The sequence below is a fragment of the Aspergillus multicolor genome (genome assembly GCF_047715735.1).
Source record: "Aspergillus multicolor strain CBS 133.54 unplaced genomic scaffold BDW74scaffold_22, whole genome shotgun sequence".
Taxonomy (NCBI): domain Eukaryota; kingdom Fungi; phylum Ascomycota; class Eurotiomycetes; order Eurotiales; family Aspergillaceae; genus Aspergillus; species Aspergillus multicolor.
This window is the reverse complement of record NW_027395973.1, coordinates 379,542-399,522: the sequence shown is the minus strand read 5'-3', so window position 1 is coordinate 399,522 and position 19,981 is coordinate 379,542. Positions and strand designations below refer to the sequence as shown.

General features: G+C 51.4%; 8 protein-coding genes across 8 annotated transcripts; 7 read left to right on the top strand and 1 right to left on the bottom strand.

The window, feature by feature from the left end:
- Positions 1–50: 50 nt before the first annotated feature.
- On the top strand, positions 51–2,831 carry BDW74DRAFT_169377 (uncharacterized protein; the record flags this gene model as incomplete). The annotated part of the gene is made up of 8 exons (XM_073726985.1): positions 51–119; positions 172–422; positions 470–874; positions 920–977; positions 1,026–1,103; positions 1,270–1,337; positions 1,619–1,622; positions 1,800–2,831. The coding sequence occupies 8 exons, from the start codon at positions 51–53 to the stop codon at positions 2,829–2,831; spliced, it is 1,965 nt and encodes a 654-aa protein (XP_073581555.1).
- A 20-nt stretch (positions 2,832–2,851) lies between these two features.
- BDW74DRAFT_157675 (AN1-type zinc finger protein) lies at positions 2,852–3,998 on the bottom strand. The gene has a single exon (XM_073725181.1). It carries the CDS (start codon positions 3,881–3,883, stop codon positions 2,939–2,941), a length of 945 nt encoding a protein of 314 aa, XP_073581554.1. The 5' UTR covers positions 3,884–3,998; the 3' UTR covers positions 2,852–2,938.
- Positions 3,999–5,258: 1,260 nt separating this feature from the next.
- Positions 5,259–6,972, top strand: lap1 (putative aminopeptidase). The gene is made up of 3 exons (XM_073725180.1): positions 5,259–5,764; positions 5,814–6,560; positions 6,616–6,972. Exons 1-3 carry the CDS (start codon positions 5,567–5,569, stop codon positions 6,847–6,849), a joined length of 1,179 nt encoding a protein of 392 aa, XP_073581553.1. The 5' UTR covers positions 5,259–5,566; the 3' UTR covers positions 6,850–6,972.
- Positions 6,973–7,470: 498 nt separating this feature from the next.
- BDW74DRAFT_58141 (uncharacterized protein) lies at positions 7,471–8,606 on the top strand. The gene is made up of 2 exons (XM_073733216.1): positions 7,471–8,235; positions 8,298–8,606. Exons 1-2 carry the CDS (start codon positions 7,742–7,744, stop codon positions 8,506–8,508), a joined length of 705 nt encoding a protein of 234 aa, XP_073581552.1. The 5' UTR covers positions 7,471–7,741; the 3' UTR covers positions 8,509–8,606.
- Positions 8,607–9,158: 552 nt separating this feature from the next.
- BDW74DRAFT_180521 (uncharacterized protein) lies at positions 9,159–9,713 on the top strand (the record flags this gene model as incomplete). Its single annotated transcript, XM_073729775.1, has 1 exon — positions 9,159–9,713. The coding sequence occupies one exon, from the start codon at positions 9,159–9,161 to the stop codon at positions 9,711–9,713; it is 555 nt and encodes a 184-aa protein (XP_073581551.1).
- A 2,047-nt stretch (positions 9,714–11,760) lies between these two features.
- BDW74DRAFT_58125 (inositol monophosphatase family protein) lies at positions 11,761–13,173 on the top strand. Its single transcript, XM_073733215.1, has one exon. It carries the CDS (start codon positions 12,037–12,039, stop codon positions 13,093–13,095), a length of 1,059 nt encoding a protein of 352 aa, XP_073581550.1. The 5' UTR covers positions 11,761–12,036; the 3' UTR covers positions 13,096–13,173.
- A 628-nt stretch (positions 13,174–13,801) lies between these two features.
- On the top strand, positions 13,802–15,390 carry BDW74DRAFT_157667 (DUF1774 domain-containing protein). The gene is made up of 4 exons (XM_073725179.1): positions 13,802–13,950; positions 14,036–14,252; positions 14,304–14,743; positions 14,804–15,390. The coding sequence occupies exons 1-4, from the start codon at positions 13,944–13,946 to the stop codon at positions 15,016–15,018; spliced, it is 879 nt and encodes a 292-aa protein (XP_073581549.1). The 5' UTR covers positions 13,802–13,943; the 3' UTR covers positions 15,019–15,390.
- A 622-nt stretch (positions 15,391–16,012) lies between these two features.
- chsB (chitin synthase class II) lies at positions 16,013–19,666 on the top strand (the record flags this gene model as incomplete). The annotated part of the gene is made up of 5 exons (XM_073731319.1): positions 16,013–16,218; positions 16,516–18,245; positions 18,294–18,478; positions 18,526–18,692; positions 18,747–19,666. 5 exons carry the CDS (start codon positions 16,013–16,015, stop codon positions 19,663–19,665), a joined length of 3,207 nt encoding a protein of 1,068 aa, XP_073581548.1.
- Between the last annotated feature and the right edge of the window lie 315 nt (positions 19,667–19,981).

Sequence of the window (19,981 nt, the reverse complement as noted above, 5' to 3'; positions counted from 1 at the left end):
TATACTCACATCTTCGAGTCTCGAACGCAGCTTCACCACTCTCCCGGTTCATGTTGACAACCCCGCCACGGAAGGCTATGTCTTCAGCGCTTACCTACGAGCTAGAGAGAAAATGTTCTGTGAGTCAAACACTCTTCAATCATTGAACTATTGTACTAACATCATTCTTAGGTCACCAAAGCGCGGGCATCCACCCTGAAGCTTCCTCATGGAACCGTGTCTTTGCCAATATTCATGCCCGTTGCGACGCAGGCTTCATTGAAGGGCTTAACATATGATCAGTTGAAGCAAACGGGCTGCATGCTGTGCCTGAATAACACCTATCACTTAGGTCTGAAACCGGGCCAGGCTGTTCTAGATAAAGTGGGAGGGGCGCATAAGCTTCAAGGGTGGGATCGGAATATTCTAACAGATAGCGGGGGGTAGGTACGAGGCCTTCAAGCTGGAAGCGATTACTGACTATGTACAGCTTTCAAATGGTTTCCCTGCTCGAGCTAGCAGAGGTTACGGAGGAGGGTGTCCGATTTCTCAGTCCCCATGACGGTACACCGATGCTGCTCACACCAGAACACTCAATCTCATTACAAAATTCGATTGGATCAGATATCATCATGCAACTTGACGATGTGATTGCAACGACCTCGCCAGATCATGCGCGGATCCATGAAGCAATGGAGCGCTCAGTTCGCTGGTTAGATCGGTGCATTGCAGCCCACAAGAACCCGGAGACTCAGAACCTGTTCTGCATCATTCAAGGAGGACTAGACCTAGAGCTGCGCAAGAAGTGTTGCGAAGAAATGGTCGCCCGAGATACACCGGGAATTGCAATTGGAGGTCTGTCTGGGGGCGAGGCTAAAGAGGAATTTTGCAAGGTGTATGTTACCTGACGCCCTCCTGAGTTTGATGCTGATCTAGAAAGCGTTGATACTTGTACTGGGCTTCTTCCGGAGCATAAACCGCGATACGTGATGGGCGTGGTAATTCTTTGTGCAATGGTGCTTTGGACATATGCTAACTGCGTTTAGGGCTACCAAGAGGACCTGATTGTAGGAGTAGCCCTTGGAGCGGACATGTTTGACTGCGTTTGGCCCACGAGAACTGCTGTCAGTATATTCTCTCGTGCTGAAGTCAAATGCTAACTTTCAGCAGCGTTTCGGTACAGCCCTAGTTTCCACGGGCAATCTGAACCTGAGGCACGCCTCTTTCGCCCATGATTTCAAGCCCGTGGAAGAAGGCTGCGACTGTATGACTTGCAAACCTAGAGAAGAGGGCGGCTTGGGCATCACAAGGGCATATCTCCATCATCTGGCCGCCAAAGAGACAGCCGGAGCACATCTGTAAGTGGTCTTTATCCGCTTCGGGACATGGTCTAACATGACAAGCCTCACTATCCACAACGTACACTACCTACTTAACTTAATGGGCAGAGCGCGACAGGCTATTTTGGAGGACCAATTCCCGGCTTTCCTTCTAACTTTTTTTGTGAAGCTTTACGGAGAGAAGTCCAAGATTCCTTCGTGGGTTGTGGGCGCCTTGCAGGGAGTGGGAGTCAACTTATTAGTGGACTAATACAAAACCTCTGAACAATCCAAAATACCCATACTCACGACAATCGAAGTAAAGTACGTACTCCGAGATCGTAGTCAAAATGCCGGGCCGAATATAGTAGGCCGCTAGATCACATGACTACGTGACGCGCTTGGGACGCGTCCGATCTTCATCCAAAGTTTGACAACGACGCCGAAATACTTTCTTCGTCTCATCCACACCCTCAATCCTCGCAAGACAAATCTCTATAGTTCTTCTACGAAATGACCATCTCACTAGACACCCCTCAAAATGGCGCGATCGCCACCGCCACAACCCAGCCCCCAGCGCACAACCCTTCCCACGAAGAGCACCAATACCTCAATCTAATCCGCCAAATCCTCGCCGAAGGCGAACACCGCCCCGACCGCACCGGCACAGGAACACGCTCCATCTTCGCCCCAAACCCCATGCGCTTCAGCCTCTCCAAGCCGGACCCCTTGAACCCCGCCGCAAAAATCCCCGTCCTTCCCCTCCTCACCACAAAACGCGTCTTCCTGCGCGCCGTCCTCGCCGAACTCCTCTGGTTCATCTCCGGCTCGACATCCAGCATTCCGCTCTCCGAAGCCGGCATCAAAATCTGGGACGGGAACGGGTCGCGCGATTTTCTGGATAAAGTTGGGCTGGGACACCGCGAGGTCGGCGATCTGGGCCCCGTGTACGGGTTCCAGTGGCGCCATTTTGGCGCTGAGTATGTTGATGCGCATGCGGATTATACCGGGCAGGGGGTTGACCAGCTTGCGGAGGTTGTGAGGAAGATCAAGGAGACGCCGTTTGACCGCCGGATTATAATGAGTGCGTGGAACCCGGCGGATCTGAAGAAGATGGCGCTGCCGCCGTGCCATATGTTTGCGCAGTTCTATGTCTCTTATCCGGAGGGTATTGAGGATGGGAAGGGGAAGGGGAAGGGCGAGCTGAGTTGTCTGCTTTACCAGCGCAGCTGTGATATGGGGCTTGGTGTGCCGTTTAATATTGCTTCTTATGCGTTGCTGACGCATATAATTGCGCATGCGACGGATTTGAACCCGGGCAAGTTGATTCATACGATGGGTGATGCGCATGTTTACCTTGACCATGTGGAGGCGCTGGAGGAGCAGTTAACGCGGGAACCTACTGATTTCCCTGAGCTGAAGATCAAGAGGGAGAACCGCGGGAGCGGTGTTATTGATGGGTGGAAGGAGGATGAGTTTGAGGTTATTGGGTACCAGCCCCATAAGGCAATCAAGATGAAGATGAGTGTTTAAATGCTAGATAATGTATAGATTCCCAGACGCCGACATAGAGTGTATCATGCTATGCAAATGCAATGTAAAGGAACCTTGGTATCAAAAGAGATGGCTAAAAATCAATATCACTTCCCCAGCATTACCCCGGCTCCCCTCAGCATAACGATTGTATCGCCCGTCTTCACCTTCCCACCCCCAAGGGACTCCGAAAACTCCAAAAACTCCCCACTCTCAACATGGAAAATGCGTAACCGGGCTTCCTCTCCAACCCGGTTATTATTGTTCTCAACCCCTAGCCTCTTCGCCGCATCATCTAGTACCCTCCCAACCTTCCACCTCCCATCAAACCAGAAATCCGCATTCGGCGGCTCCGCCCCCTGCGTCTCCGAAGTCCCAACAACATGTAAGTACACCCTCTTATCAGCCGGCACACCCGCATCCCCCTTCGCGGACTTCTTCATAGCATTCGTCGCCGCGATGCGCGCAGCAGGACTATTAGCCTTGGGCTTCGGCTTCGCCGCCGCCGCCGCCGCAGCCGCAGCCTGCCCCTTATCCTTCCCCCACGTGCGGACCTTCGCAAACATCGACCGGATCGTATCGCTCGGCGGAGCGTTCGCGCTGCCGCCTAACCGCGGGGCGACCTTGGCGCAATCATGCTGCTCCTTCAGCCGGTGCTGGAGACAGTATTCCCTTCTGCACTCGGGGCATTTCACGCCGGGGTCTTTGAGCGTGTTGATGAGCGTTTTGCATGAGACGTGCGCGCACTGATCAGAGTTGTAGATCGTTGGCTTTTGCGTCGGCGTGCTTTGGCCCGTGCCGCCGCTTGCGGGGGAGTTATTCCGGCGGCGAGCCCATTCGCCTTCGTGTGGGCAGCGGTGGGCTGTCTCGGAGCGGTGGTCCAGACAGAATGTTGAGTGGCAGGAGAGGCATTTGAAGGGGAGGAAGTCGAGCTGGTTGCAGTATTCGAATTCGCAGTGGCGGCCGAGGGATTCGAGGTCGGATTCTGGGACGGGTGTGTAAGATTGGGACTTGGGGGAGCCTTTGCCCTGCGCAAAGGAGATGGCAGACATGGTTGTGGGTCGCGTGGGAGGAAGAGATATAGGGAAACGAAGGGATAGAGGTGGATGGTGTCCAAGCTCCTTTAATTTGAGGAGAAAAAGTGAGATGAGGCGATGTGATTAGAAAGAGTCTAAGGATGGCGCTGGAAGCCTCTGGCAGCGGAGGCTGAGTCAGATCTCCGCTATCTTATCGAGATCTATACCAGGCTCCAGTCAAATTACGTATGTTTCTCACATGAAGCAGAGGTTAGATTTGTGCTACTAACTTTATTTCAGTCTATTTGATCATTATATTTATGACTGTTGCATGGCAAGTTCCGAAGCACTGTAAAGTGCGTTGCTCGGAGATAGAGCTCTTGATTCTTATCCAGTTCCTGGTTTGATATAGCGTCCATTCACAAACCATGGCCACGCTGTACAGCACGCTGGTAACATTATTGCTAACCTTTCTACCTACTATAGCACAGAGGTGCCAGCCAACTGACAGCCCCTGAAGCCTGTTACTCCTATGTATCTAGCAAAATTATCTCCGAAAAACCGCTGACAAGTTTCACCCTTGCTATACTCTAGAGACCTCCAGGTTGGCTGCGTCTCATGATGCTAGTAGAGTAAAAGCTATACCCCGTGAGCACGAGCTGTCAGCTGAGTGGTCCTGGCCTGGCGGACTTGATCACTGCTATCTAGTCTGTCTCCAGCAACAGCTGCCCTCATGCTTGATGTCCGTTGCCTCTGATGTTACACAGCTTTTGAATGGGACTGGCTTTGTTTCATGTCGCGCCGACCTCGATGTACTACATTGGGAGCTTCAACCATCCAATTATAATGGCAGTGAGCTTTTTGAGCTATCAATTGGCTCCAGGTATGCGCTTAACACGCCTGCACGGGTAAAGCTCGTGCTATATCTTTTGCCGAGTGAAGCTCAAGACTGTAGGAAGTCGTTCCTCAGCCGACTATGGCCACGCTACTAAGAGCTATCTAGGAAGACGGAGCTCTTCATAGCGCAGTTGAAGATGATATTTGACTGCTTGCTTGCCATAGAAATTTAGATACAATGCCAGCTTGTGAGGATTCGATCCCGGTGATCCCGGTGATCCATTCTGCGGGTCTGCGCCCGCGGGGGTCCAGCTTTCCAGCTTCGCTCTTGCTATTTCTCATTCGACTGCCTATAAATAGGCTTGTTTCTCATTGTTTTGAAGCAATAGTACCCCGTAATATGATAGCCCCTGATAAGGAAGAACATGCTGACAGGAACAGGGTCAGGAACTGGAGTGAGGCTGTGCTAATGCCATGGTCGTGCGTGCTAACTACTAAGGCAGGTGTGCCTGGTCCACGGGTGGGGAATGAGGTAATCCCATTGGGCTCAGTTCATATAAATCTAAGCCCCAGCGCAGCTAACAGCTTCTGTCAAACATCTGATCAAATACATAGAGGTTAATCGCCTTTAACCTTTGAAATTGGCTATTCTTACCTCTTCTCGTTGATTATCTTGCGGTGCGATCCTCCGTCTTTAAGTCCGACCCGTGCACAGTGACCTCGTCCTTCCTTGCTCGGCCTGCGACTTCCCCTCAGTCAGCCATCGTATGTGCTCTCTCTCTCCATCCGCACCGCACCTAGGACTTCATCCTCAAGCGCCATATTCTTAGTCCCATTATTACCGCTAGCATTACCGAGCGATTACCCTGAATCTTGTCCACTATGAAACTCTCAGCTCTTGCCGTCGCGACCGCTGCCGCTGGTGCCTGGTCCTACGCAATTCCTCAGGAGGAGCAGCAGGACGTCTTAGATTTTCCGAACCCACTTGCTGAGGAGAGCACACATGAGAAATATTTGATCGAGATCAACCCATATCAGACGAGATGGGTCACAGAAGAAGAGAAGTGGGCTCTGAAGCTTGTATGACTTGTTGCACTCTCTACTCCCTTCCGTGCTAACCGCAGCCCAGGACGGAGTGAACTTCATCGATATCACGGAGGATCGAAATTACGGCTTATATCCGACACTAGATGCCGGCATCTACCTCAATTACCCGCAACAGATGGACCATGTAGACACCGTCAAGGGACTCATTGGAACGTTGAACAAGGCCAACATGCAAAAGGATCTGGAGAAGTTTACATCCTTTCACACGAGATATTACAAGTCCACGACTGGCATCCAATCTGCGGAATGGCTACTCGATCAGGTCCTGAACGTGATTCGCGGCTCAGGGGCCGATAAATGGGGCGCGACGGTTCAGCGATTTGAACATTCTTGGGGCCAGTTCAGTATCATTGCCCGTATCCCCGGGCTGTCGAACAAGACTGTTGTCCTGGGCGCACACCAGGACAGCATCAACCTGTTTCTCCCCTCTTTTCTAGGCGCTCCGGGCGCCGACGATGATGGCAGCGGCACCGTCACAATTCTTGAGGCGTTGCGCGGCTTGCTAAATTCCGACGTCGTTTCTCGCGGCCAGGCACCAAACACGATTGAGTTCCATTGGTACTCTGCTGAAGAAGGTGGAATGCTCGGCTCGCAAGCCATCTTTTCCAAGTATAAGAAAGATCAGGCGGAAATCAAGGCGATGCTTCAGCAGGATATGACCGGTTTCGTTCAGGGCACGAGGGATGCTGGTCAGCAGGAGTCGATCGGAGTGATGACCGACTACGTCGACAACGCGCTAACTACCTTTCTCAAGAACACCATCACTACCGTAAGTCCACTGTTTCCCCTCTTACCTGAATATACCGCTAATATTGCTCCTTCAGTACTGTGGCATCCCATTCACAGATACCAAGTGCGGATACGCCTGCTCTGATCACACCTCGGCGAGCAAATACGGATACCCATCGGCCATGGCGACCGAATCCAAGATGGAGAACAGCAACAAGCACATTCACACCACCGATGACAAGATCAAGTATTTGAGCTTCGACCACATGCTGGAGCATGCAAAGCTCACTCTTGGTTTTGCCTACGAGCTGGCTTTTGCTGCGCTTTGAGTTTGATGCTTTTGGCACCTAGATTCCCTTCATGACCTAATGCTCATGCTATTGTTAATGACGTTTGACTGCACATAGTATTCAATAAAACCCCTATCGTCAGGCTAGGGATGTTGGATCTTACCTCTTCATTTGCTGTAGGCCGAGTGACTTGAAGCTGAAGAATAACAACTAGAGTGACAAACACCATATGCGGTAAGAAGATAGATTCTTTGCTGTCTCGCCAAAGTGAGTAACTTGTCTTCCTTTGGGCTTTCTATCTCTTCAGCAGCACGATTTCTCGCCATATCCTTCGAATGACTCTACCCCTTGAACTGTACAAGGTATGAATCATGTCCCTGCATAACATTGGCTTCTATGAAGCTGAACTAGGGGGAAAGCACAGACATTTCGACTTTCCGCAGAACTCCCCTGTCATTCTGACCGTTGAAGGCTTGTTTTCTGGATAAAAATCAAGCTTATGTTCGTCTATGGAAAATAGATCGGGATTGTCAATCCCGAAGTCTAAATACGAGCGGACTCCCTACAAGAGGCCATTTTGAAACCAGCCATTAGTGATTGGAGTCCAGAACCACGCTCCGTACCAATTGCTAAAAACATGCCTACTATACATCTGACAAGCTGCGACGGAATAGGCACTGGCCCCTGAAAATCAGCATCGGGCAATATTGGACCATGGTCGAAATTGGTTACGTTTCGTCCCGCCTGTCATATGGTGGAGCAGCGGCCCCATAGGGCTGGCGGTTTCAGGATGCTCCGAGAAACAAACGGCGAACTCAACTCGAGACACTCCCTTCTCACATAGATGGGCAATGGCTCTATAAAACCAAGCTTCTTCCTCTTCTTCAAGTAATCACCTTTACCACGCAACTCATCATTCTCAGCTACCAAAATGAACCTCAAGCTTCTTTCCACCCTACTCCTCCCAGCCCTGGGCATTGCCACGCCCATCGACGACTCTCTCGAGGTCGTTAAGCGCGAAGACACCTGGGGAGGCAGCGTCTCGCTCGGCCCCTCCAAGTCCACCATCGTCAACGCCGTGACAACCATTATTCCCGGCCCGGCCCCAGAGACCCAGAACGGCGTGCTCTTCCTCTGGCCCGGCATGAGCAACAGCACCGGTGACCTTATCCAGGCCACTCTGGAGAGCTGGGAGAGCAACGCATGGTGCGGTGCTACCTCCGGCGAGTGGTGCGTGCGCGCCTCAGTCTTCGGCAGCTTCGGACAGCTTGATGGTACTGCTGGCGTTGTCAAGGGCGACGACCAGGTTAAGATCGAGTATACGCTGCAGGATGACCAGGATACCTGGGTGCAGACTGTCACCAACGCTGAGACCGGCGAGGTGCTCTCTACCTACTCGCACGCCTCTGGCCCCTACATGACTGGGTAAGTACTGAGTGGCTCTTTGAATTCTACACAGGAAGGCGGATTGCTAATGGTGACCACAGATACGGTACTGGAACCGAGTGCAACGAGGACTGTACCGGCACGTCCACTGACCAGAAGTACATCAACACCGTCATCACCCTGGCCGAGGCCGACACTACCTTTGGCGACACCATTGCCTCCGCTGGCGGTGCTACCTACACTGGACTCAGCTCCAGCGAAGGCGGCAAGGTCTGGACCATTGAGGAGATTGTTCTCCCGGCTATGCTCTAAGGTGCTTCAGCAGCTTGCTCCTGTTCTTGTCCATTGTTTTGCCTGTCAATTACTCCGTGTATACAATACTGCCCCTCAACTGAATATAGTATCCTTGACTGCTTGTGCCGGCTTCCGAGTCTTGTTCTTACCTCAATGCCGCGACATTACTCAAAATAAGTGTGCAAAGAGGTTGTAGAAAGAAAGGTGGCCGGTCGTCGACCAGCGTCAGAACGCCACCAGATGATGAGTCGCTGGCTGTCCCTTGGCGGAGTTCATCTTGACGCGTCTCAGCTCCTCTTTCCACCCCTTCCTACTTCAAAGTCTTCAAAGTCCAACCCCTTCCAAGATTCAATAAGCTTTTTAATTGTCGATTTCGTCATATACCACCTGGTTTGATTCAATGCACCCCGCCAACGCGAACGACCAGGCAAAACGGGACAGGTGCAATGCTGTCATTCAGAGACTACGCACCATCGTAACAGACATAGCTGGACCAGGATAACCGACAAGCTTTTTAAACATGTAACAACGGCGAACACCGCCCGGAGAATCCTGGACTGGGTGATAACCTGGAAGGGAGATTGGGCTTCTAAGGCAATCAACGCGCTAAACCAAGCAATCTTCACAGACTGCGAGGGGGAGGAGGCAGAGGACACTCTTCAGTCATGATGATTACACCGATAGACCTAAGGGCGTCATTGAGACGACCATGCAACTACCCTGTCTTGGCTGAAAGGGAGGCTAATACTTTGGAACTCACTATCAATAACAAATGGGAATTTCTAGGCTTTCCAACCAGAAATTGGGACGAGTCGCGTGGATGCAGCCAATACGACCAATCCCCTAGCGCAACCACCGCAGCGAGCAGTGAGCCAACTGGACAGCCCACCGTCAGCGATTCCAGGACTGCGACAAGCCATTGTGCGGCATCGTCACATGCCATTGTCCCCTCCGACACCTCAAGCTACAAGGACAATGACCCTCTCAACCGGGAGTCCTTCGACGCCGTAGACTCTGAGGACAGCCAAGGACTCGTTGAGGACCAGAGTCCAGAAGTAACTGATCATTTGCTGAACAGCTCAAAAGGAGAAGTGTGCCGCTCGGACACGGCCACAGCATTTCCGGTGGGGGAGAACCTACATGCAACAAGCATGACGCCGCTTGGAGCAGCAATTGGAGCAGCAACCGAAGAAGCAACAACTGGCGAAGCACCTAAAGAATGAACTGGCGACTTACTGGACACTTTGACAGCAGAAGCAAGCTGCTGCAACGCAGCCGAAACTCTAGCAGGAGGAAAAGATTTACCTACGTAAACAAACAAAGCGCGGCATGACAATCCACTGGACCATAGCCCAACGCTCGCGGGCGCTTGCCAACCTTCTTCATCCTTGGCAAATCAACAATGCACACAGAGACGTGAAAGAGCTGACAGCTCTGGGGTGGCCCCAAGCAAATCTGTGGTAATGGCCGAGATGCCATCAGAAAACAATCCACATGGGACAATAAAAAGTCGACTCAGAGGAGCACCGTGGTTAGTAGATTAGGACTCGACGCCCATAGGGGTTGCTTCAGCTTCTTCACTCCCTGTAAACGAAGTAGTCACCCGGAAACGCGAAAGGGCCGATCATTCAGGCATCATGAACCGCGATGCAAACAACTGCAAGCAAAGGATTGCACTTCCAGCAGTGAATGACCGGCAGACAACAAGCAAGGCACGGCTGACGCGTTCAGCAAACCATAACCAGATACGCACGAGAACCTGCCGGAGTATCGCCAACGAGTAGTTAGATGCCTCAAAACATGCAGCAAAGCAGGCGCCATTGGATCCCGCAATGCACAAAGGCAATAAGGATTGGTCACTGGTCCAACCCTGCCAGAAGGCTGTGAGCTTCTTGGAAGGCCAACACCTCGGGGACTCGCCAGAAGGAGAAGCCACTGGGGCACACCACGCCACGCTAAAACCCAGGCCAGCGCTCTCCGCATGGGATAAGTGCAGCTGCAGCACCAGAGATCCGCTTATAGAAACTCTGGACAACACCAGGGAGCTTGATAATGATGAGAAGTTCAAGCTACTACAAAAGGCGGCCACCCTGAGTAGGAACAACCTAGAACAACCATTATGCTTTCTACACTTGAGGAAACTAGCCGAGCAACTGGGATCGCACAACAATATCTCCAAGGAAGTATTGATACGGCGGCTGAATCTGGTGCTAACAAAGTCGGCCAGGTTTATAAGCATGGGATTTCTCCTGAAGTGTGATAGGTGGTGACGGCTCGAACGACACCCGGCCAGAGCAGTGGATATATATTTCAAGCCCAGCGATCTGAATCTCCATTCTGAATGGGCTCCTTGGATAGCGCTGTCAGCGGGTACGAAGTTGGACATGTCGGAAATGGGGGGAACAACCCATCTATAAATGTGACACACAAAACAACTTTACACGAACTGATAATGAGGGGGATATGTACCTCCATCATCAACAACGGCTAAGCTCAGGCTCGGTTTATACCCGGACCGCATGCAGTATGCTGGCCCCGGCGGCGACACATCTTCCGGCAATGCGGGATTGGACGGGCGAATGACTATTCCTGGTCGATACATAAACATAGTCCATGGCGCAGTATCTTTTCTTGGATGATGGAGCATCTGCAGGAATGGGAGAGAAAAACGCGACCTATGATGGCAGGGACCTTTACAATGGCTTTGACCCGGAAAAGGGAGATCTATGGCAGGGACACTTTTTGGTACAGTCAAAGGGCAAGTCAATCTTCATCGACCCCATCAAGACCGACAATATCACGTATGGTCCTTGGACAATTACGAACCATGGCCTGCCTTACATTGAGATTCGGCCATGGACAGAAGCTCCTAGTCCTTACTCTAGGGTACTAACTCTACCGAGCACGAGCAACTACTCTCCAACCATGGACGCTATTTGCAGTACAAGTCAGATATCAATTAGGCGAGTTGTGAGTGAAACGAGCCTTAAGTGACCCCAGAAGCTTAATAAATCCGGCCGCTTGTTTTCAGCTAGATTTGACTGCACCAAGGGGCAGGTTTGAGCATGTCCTGGTATATTCTGAGTTCAACGTGGGAGCTTGAGTATAACTACAGTAGAATATACAGACGGAAGGCAATGGTACAGGAGGGAAGCTGCTTGGTTTTCCCTATACTGTTCCTGTTCATGACGGCACATACCTCACTCAAGAAGCCAGCTCCGTTGGCTGTGTAGACCTTCTGGATACAGAGCTTTTAGAGATGATTACGCCCACAATATCCTTTAAAAATGGTGCATCTCTCTTAACTTGCTGTATAGATCTCTTAGGGCTAGGCGAGTGACTTCATGGACGCCAGGAAGCCAATCAAACCAACCATGCCCAGACCCACATCCAGAAGCTTGGCTCGCAAGTCCCTCAGATTCTTTCGGGACTCTACGTCACAGAAACCGCTTCTATAATTCCCAACACCTGTTACTCTCCCACGCCGACTCTTCCACCTCCCATTAACCCAAATTAGACTTCCGACCGAGCCAACGCAAACTCAAAATGGACTACACCGGTCCATACGCCCAGGAACTGAAGATCGCGTGTCTAACGGTCCAACGCGCCTCTCTTCTAACCAAAAAACTTATCCAAGCCGTCGACAAGGGTTCTTTCGACAAGCAGGATGACACCCCAGTGACCATCAGCGACTTCGGCGCGCAGAGTCTGATTATCGCGGCGATCCACCATCATTTCCCGGACGATGACATCGTCGGCGAGGAAGACTCCAAGACGCTTCGTGCTGAACCCGAGCTGTTGGAACGCACCTGGGACCTGGTCTCGTCTACCCGCCTTGAAGATGAAGAGAGCGAGAAGCTTCTCACCGCGCCGCGCTCAAAAGACGAGATGCTTAGCCTGATTGATCTAGGCGCGCAGGGGAGCTGCAAGCCCAAAGGCAGGACCTGGGTTCTGGATCCGGTCGACGGTACGGCAACCTTCATGCGTGGTCAGCAGTATGCCGTGTGTCTGGGTCTTGTCGAGGACGGCAAGCAGATTATCGGTGTGACGGGGTGCCCAAACCTCAACCTCGAGTCGGGATGTATTCACGAGGACCTTGCGGACCGGGCAGGACGCGGTGTGATGGTTTTCGCTGTTGCTGGGGAAGGTGTGTGGACGAGGCCGATGGGCAGTGGAACTCTTTTGCCTGCGACGAAGGTCCAGCCGGTAGCTCAGATCACGGAGCCCAAGGATATCCAGTTTGTCGACTGCAAGTCGGCTACCTCGTCAGATTATGACCTGAATGCGCGGCTCGCGCAGAATCTGGGTGCTCCATGGCCGCCCAGGACGGATTTGTGGTCTGCGCAGCTGCGATACATCGCCATCGCTGTGGGCGGGTGCAATGTGCTTATCAAGATCCCACGCAAATCGTCTTATCGCTCGAAGGTCTGGGATCACGTTGGCGGGATGTTGATTGTGGAGGAGCTGGGCTTGACAGTGAGCGATTTGCAAGGCCAGCCTGTCGACTTGACTCTGGGAAGAACGCTGTCGGGTTGCGAAGGCATGATTATCGCACCGACCTCAATCCACGGCCGGCTCGTGGAGGCTGTGACACAGATGCGGTGAGAGCAGCAGAGACTTAAAAATCAATCGCGATACGATTGTTTGTCAGGATTGGGATCTGGGTTGCCCCTGTAAACGATCAGCTTGTGAGAGCTAGCTGTGAATGCTGTGAAACCGAGAACAGAACAGGACTCCTTTGAAGCCAATCATGGCTTCATCTTACCCCTCTCGTCGAGGGCAGGTTGCTTTTTCCTTATCCTGCAACAACATACATATGGAGTCGCGGAGTAATTGTTTCCTGAATGTCTGAATCCCAAGGGTCTTATTGAGCAGGAGGCCGATCGGCCGTGCAGGCGCAGGGATGGCGACTACGCCACGAACAATAGCATCATTAGACTCATCATCGTAATCGCATTGCATGATGGTGGATTCTCCTGCCTTCCGCCCCACTACTGTATCTACTTAATCTATTTATCCAACCATCAAACCATCGAATCCATACATCAAATTCTAGCAGCATTGTATCTAACTCTGCGGCATATAGATTAGCAGGCAGAAACCATGGCCCATCCGTAATTCGCAGGGACTAGAGACAAAGTAGGCAGTGCATTGACAGGATTCGACATCCCAGAATTCAGACTAGACTGTGAAGGGGAGTGGCGGATCTTCTTAGAGCCAGTGAACGTTGATCCGTCTGGTCAGGAGACTGAGGATTTGAGGTGGAAATGCGGGGGTGTTGGTCCAGTCCAGGATTGTCGTCATCCCACAGCTGGAGTTCATGCACTGCACTTGCCGCTGCCAGGATGTTATAAGTACTACATGCCATGTCTGATGCAAGTCGTTTTCTCATTTCTGGTTTCTTCCTCTTCCTCTTCCATCGGCTCCCTTAGGAATTCGTCAAGGTTCTCACCATGGCTTGTATGTTTTCATCTCCCTGAACTCACGATTTATAATTTGAGCCTACTACTGCGGAGTACAGTCACTAATCATACCATTCTTCCAGTTTTCAACCCCTTCGCTAGAAGAGACTCCCATAGCCAGCATCATCTCAACGCGATAAGGATCCTGGCGCCTCTCACCTGGGCCCTGGTCGTCATAATTGGAATTTATTATTCTGTCCATAAGCCGCACGATGTCTCCCATGCTCATAACATTTGGTCGCAACTGGAGCGAAGGTTCAATGGATTCAGTGTGAATGCCACTATCGTTGAGATCTATTGGTACTACCTCGAACACTTCTACAGTCATGGCATACTAATGACTTCTTGCAGGATAATCCTCCTCATCACTCAAATCTTCTACGTATCGCAGCTCTTCAGCAAGGACAATGCGGTTGTATCTTTGGCAGCAAACGCAGCATCGCACTTTATCCTGAACAACCTCTTCATTATCTCCTGGCTTCTCCTCTGGACCAGAAACCACTTCTGGCCCGCGGAGATCTTTGTGATCGCCTCCTTCATCAACCAGCATCTCCTGTTCTGGCGCGTCCGCTCTCTGCCACCAATCTCGCATGTGGCCGTGGTCGCCGGGCCGTACGCTTGGTCGTTGATTCTGCTCTTCTACGGAGGAGCCGCAGCTGTGCACGCCCACAACGCCGCAACTCATATTTCAAGCAACATCTTCCTCTGGATTATCTTCTTGATCGGCTCGATCCACATCTTCCTGGCGACGGACGATCTCCTGGGATACAGCCTTAGTCTGCTGACGTTCGGTAAGTCCAGGTGGCAGCGTTTGTGGGGTTGCATACTGACTGACTTGTGTCTCACTGCAGGTATCGCCGTGGCCCAAACCAGCCACAAGAGCGATCTTCACCTTCAGTGGATCTTTGCCTGGGTTATCTTCGGTGTCTTCCTGCTCGACTCTCTTTACATCACCTCCGCCAAGTACTCCGGTCGGGATGTGTTCTTCCGGGCTCCTAGAGACGCGGACTCGAGTGATGCTGAACGTGCGCCCTTGCTTAATGACTCCACGGGCCCGAGTTCTTAAATTGTTTCTATCAGTGAGACGTGGAGGCGTTATGATCGCCTAGGGCGAGAAGAAGGAGAAAATGGTCAGTAAGGAGCTTGGCAGAAATAGCAGAGGTCTGGCCGTCGGATGAGTAGGAGGTTCTCGTCGCATTTCGTTTGTACTATTCCTGGTTCGTTGTGGAGGATCGCCGCAGATCCATGGGTCTGCTGAGTGTGGTGATGGTTCATGGTCTAATTGATGGTCATAATAGCGTAGTCTTGCGAATTTGACTGTTTACTCTCATCAAGTGGCATAACCAAATTGTTCTATGTTAGTCGAGTAAACTACGTATTGCAGAGTTGGAGAGTGGTGATGAAGATGAGGTGCGGGCGTAGACCCCCAGCAACCGCCAGCTCATTTCATCTCCTTCACGAGAAACCCACCAAGAACATGAATCGCAAGCGGGGATCGGGATTGGGCAAACAGACAAACAGGAGTGGCCAGGCAGCTGAGAATCAAATCAGAACGCAAACATGCAAGGCACGGCGAAGATGTTCCCCGCCCAAAGCCCAAGCCGCTGGTTGCCCTGGCGACATTGAAACTCCATGGCGAGCTTCCGATCGCTCCAAGCGCCGTCAGCAAGGAAAGAAACGCCTAAAACGAGTGCGCTATAACTAACTTAAGACCTCCTCTAGCTTTTTTTCCCTGCGTCTATCCGTCGAGTGTCTCTGTTGTCGACCGTCGTCTTTGTTTACAGACGACCCTCTACCATACACACGGGAAGCCATCGATCCCACTTCGCCCAAGGACTATACTGGAGAATTACTTCTGGATCACATTCCTCACAATTACCCCGGAAAGCCCTTTGTTTACCAATCATTTCTACCAGCCCTGTTGCTCTCCGCAGTGAGTACATCATTCTTTCTATATTCAGAGGAATCCACCAGCAAAGATCCTGATTTTCGAGAAAGCTCCAGGGCTTCGAGCGCCTCACTTTTCGGGCATGTCCCGTTGAACCGTTTCTGAAACAACAATGAGTCAACCTCGTCTACCATACGGCCAAGGGGAGGAGCCTCCGGCTTACAGCTACGGAGGCTACGGAGACTCGTACGATGACAATGATGTTCGCCATGCCGGACCGACAATGCGCCTCTTGCCCTCGAGCTCCCAGGTCGAATCCGATTTGAGCACGGATTTGGGGACGGTTAGGCAGGGAGATCCGTTCAGCGATGATAACCAGTGAGTGGTCCCGTTATTGATTTCTCCGTCCATTTTCTGTACCTGGAATGTCATGTTTCAGGCCGGTATTTGGTCTGTGTCCCGGTTGCTATGCCGGAGCTTCAGCCAAATGAGGCTGTGGGTCGAGCCCCGTCATTGTCGCTGTCCATTCACATTACAACATAAACATCAAGCACTGGCAGCTTTTGTCGCTTGTTGAGGGTGTGCCAGCAAAATGGACTACTATGACAGGGACTACTATGACTATGATCGATATTACTATGGAAGACGTGCTAACCGGCATGTGCGATTTGCTAGTACGGAAAGCAGATACCCTGAGCGATACTCCTACGAATATGACGGCGCAGAAACACTATCACGCGGCGCTCCCAGCATGCGATATGCACCTACGATCCCTCCCCCTGCAGCATCTGTCGCAGAAGATATGCATTACACCGCTTCTCGCCCCGCATCACCTACACGGCCGTGGTCTCCTAGTCGTGCGCCGGACTGGGTCCGTCCGCCGTCGGTAGCTGCGTCACAATATGAGCGAGCGGACCTCAATGGCAGCCCTCGACCTGGCACTCCTAGCTCAAGATACGGCGGGAGCCCAAGGCGGCCTTTGCCACCAGCACCATTATTTTCGAAACCAGGAGCCGGTGCTCAAGATGCAAGGATCGATATTGGGGATGGAGAAGAGGATCCATTTGGCGGCGGTGGAAGGACAATGGGCTCGCGCCACGGACCCCACGGCAGCGTCCAGTCGTTTGCGAGCGAATCGACATTTATAGCGGACGAACGAGATCTGGAGAAGGTTGACTTGGACGAATACGATGAAGAAAGCAACGAAACGAAATCAATGGTCGACCCTAACTTGCACTATGGACCCGCCCCGGAGAAACAGAGCCGTCGTGGTGTCCGCGACGCGCAGATGGCAAAGAAGGAGGTGCAGCTGGTCAATGGTGAACTGATTTTGGAGTGCAAAATACCCACAATTCTGCACAGTTTCCTGCCCCGCCGAGATGACCGAGAGTTTACACACATGCGGTATACTGCTGTGACCTGCGACCCGGACGACTTCACTCAACGAGGATACAAGCTGCGCCAGCAGATAGGACGGACTATGCGCGAGACGGAACTCTTTATTTGTATCACCATGTACAACGAAGACGAATCTCATTTTACTCGGACTATGCACGGTGTCATGCGGAATATCAGCCACTTCTGTTCTCGGTCGAAGTCTCGTACCTGGGGAAAAGATGGGTGGAAAAAGATCGTGGTCTGTATCATTTCAGACGGACGAAAGAAGGTGCATCCGCGGACGCTGAACGCCCTGGCTGCTCTGGGTGTCTACCAGGAAGGCATTGCGAAGAACGTTGTCAACCAGAAGCAGGTCAATGCCCACGTTTACGAATACACCACTCAAGTGTCCCTCGACGACGACCTCAAGTTCAAGGGAGCTGAGAAAGGAATCGTCCCTTGCCAGGTTATCTTTTGTCTGAAAGAGCACAACCAGAAAAAGCTGAACTCGCATCGTTGGTTCTTCAATGCCTTTGGCCGTGCTCTGCAGCCTAACATTTGTATTCTACTCGACGTCGGTACACGACCCGAGCCCACAGCATTGTACCACTTGTGGAAATCGTTTGACCAAGATTCCAACGTCGCTGGTGCAGCCGGTGAGATCAAAGCGAGCAAAGGAAAGAATATGCTTGGTCTTTTGAATCCGCTTGTTGCGAGCCAGAACTTCGAATACAAGATGTCCAACATTCTCGACAAGCCCCTGGAGTCTGTATTCGGGTATATCACTGTGTTGCCCGGTGCGCTTAGTGCTTATCGATTCTTTGCTTTGCAGAATGATGCCGAGGGTAATGGACCCCTGAATCAATATTTCAAGGGAGAGACGTTGCATGGAAAAGATGCAGATGTTTTCACGGCCAACATGTACCTGGCCGAAGATCGTATCCTCTGCTGGGAGTTGGTGGCTAAGAGGGAAGAGAGATGGGTTCTGAGATTCGTCAAGAGTGCCGTTGGAGAGACGGATGTTCCCGGTACGTACCTTTTGCAGCTTAGAAGACTGCTCGCTAACAGGTGATTAGATTCCATCCCTGAGTTTATCTCCCAGCGTCGACGATGGCTGAACGGCGCTTTCTTCGCTGCCGTATACTCTATTGTCAACGGAAAACAGCTGTGGAAAACGGATCATTCGCTTCCACGAAAGATTCTTCTCCAGATCGAATCCGTTTACCAATTACTTCAGCTTATCTTCACTTACTTTGGACTCGTAAGTATTGTTCTCTCAAGGTCGGAAGCTGTAACTGACAATTATAGGCGAACTTCTACCTGGCATTCTTCTTCATTGCTGGCTCGCTTACCGATGAGAAGATCGACCCATTTGGCCACAATATGGGCAAGTACATCTTTATCGTGCTTAGATATGCCTGCGTTCTGGTTATGTGTCTTCAATTTATCTTCTCTATGGGTAATCGACCACAGGGGTAAGAATCTTCTGGCTCTCTCTTGCTCTATACGGCGCGCTAACCGATCCACAGTGCGAAGAAGCTATACTTGTCTAGCATGATTGTCTACAGTATAGTCATGGCGTACACAGCATTCTGCACTCTGTACTTGATTGTGCTTGAGCTTATGGCCAAGACGGGCCATGATGTCCCTATCACCATGAGCGACACTCTCTTCGTGAACATCGTGGTCTCCTTACTTTCGACAGTCGGGCTGTACTTCTTCACGTCGTTTATGTATCTCGATCCGTGGCACATGTTTACGTCGTCTGCGCAGTATTTCGCCCTGCTCCCCAGTTACATTTGCACCCTTCAATGTTACGCCTTCTGTAATACGCACGATGTCACCTGGGGTACCAAGGGTGATAACACAATCAACACCGATCTGGGCGCGGCAAAAATTATCAACGGCTCCATCGTTGAAGTCGAGATGCCTTCTGAGCAACTCGATATCGACAGTGGATACGACGCCGCGCTCCGCAACCTCCGAGACCGCCTCGAGGTCCCTGACCCTGGAATCTCCGAGAGCCAGCAGCAGGAAGACTACTACCGCGCCGTTCGAACATACATGGTCTCCGTCTGGATGGTAGCCAACGTGGTTCTCGCCATGGCCGTGTCCGAAGTCTACGGTGTCGGTTCCAGCGGTACAAACGTCTACCTCGCTATCATCCTGTGGTCTGTCGCAGTCCTAGCTATCATCCGCGCCATCGGATCCACAACCTACGCTATCCTGTACCTGATCCAGAAACTCGTCGAGGGCAAGGCCAAGTTCCAAGCTGGCAATATTGCGAGCGCCAACGCCAGCGCTGCTGGGAGCTCAGTTGGCGGCAGCAATGTCGGCAAGCCGAAGGTGTCGTACGGCAGCAAGGGTCTGAACATGACGGATAAGATGAACGAGACGAAGTGGGCTATCTCGAGAGGGATGCAAAAGGCTATGTTTTGGAAGAAGTGATCTTCTTTTTCCCTTTTTTTTTTTTTTTTTTTCTTTTATGTTGACCATTTCACGCATTTATGGTACCCTGATTCCCCTAATCCCCAATGATGTCTGCTTTTTATTGCTTAATGGAAATATTGACCTTGATATGACTGTTTATGGATGGATATGATTGATAATGGATGCTGGCATGTACATATATGATCTAGAATGATGAATTCTCATGAATGCTTTGAGAAAGTTCTTTTTGAAGGTTTACTTGGTTGCTTCCCTGGTGTAGAGAGTTATGTACAGCCCAAAAATCATAATCTATAGAGTGCCACAGCCCTATATG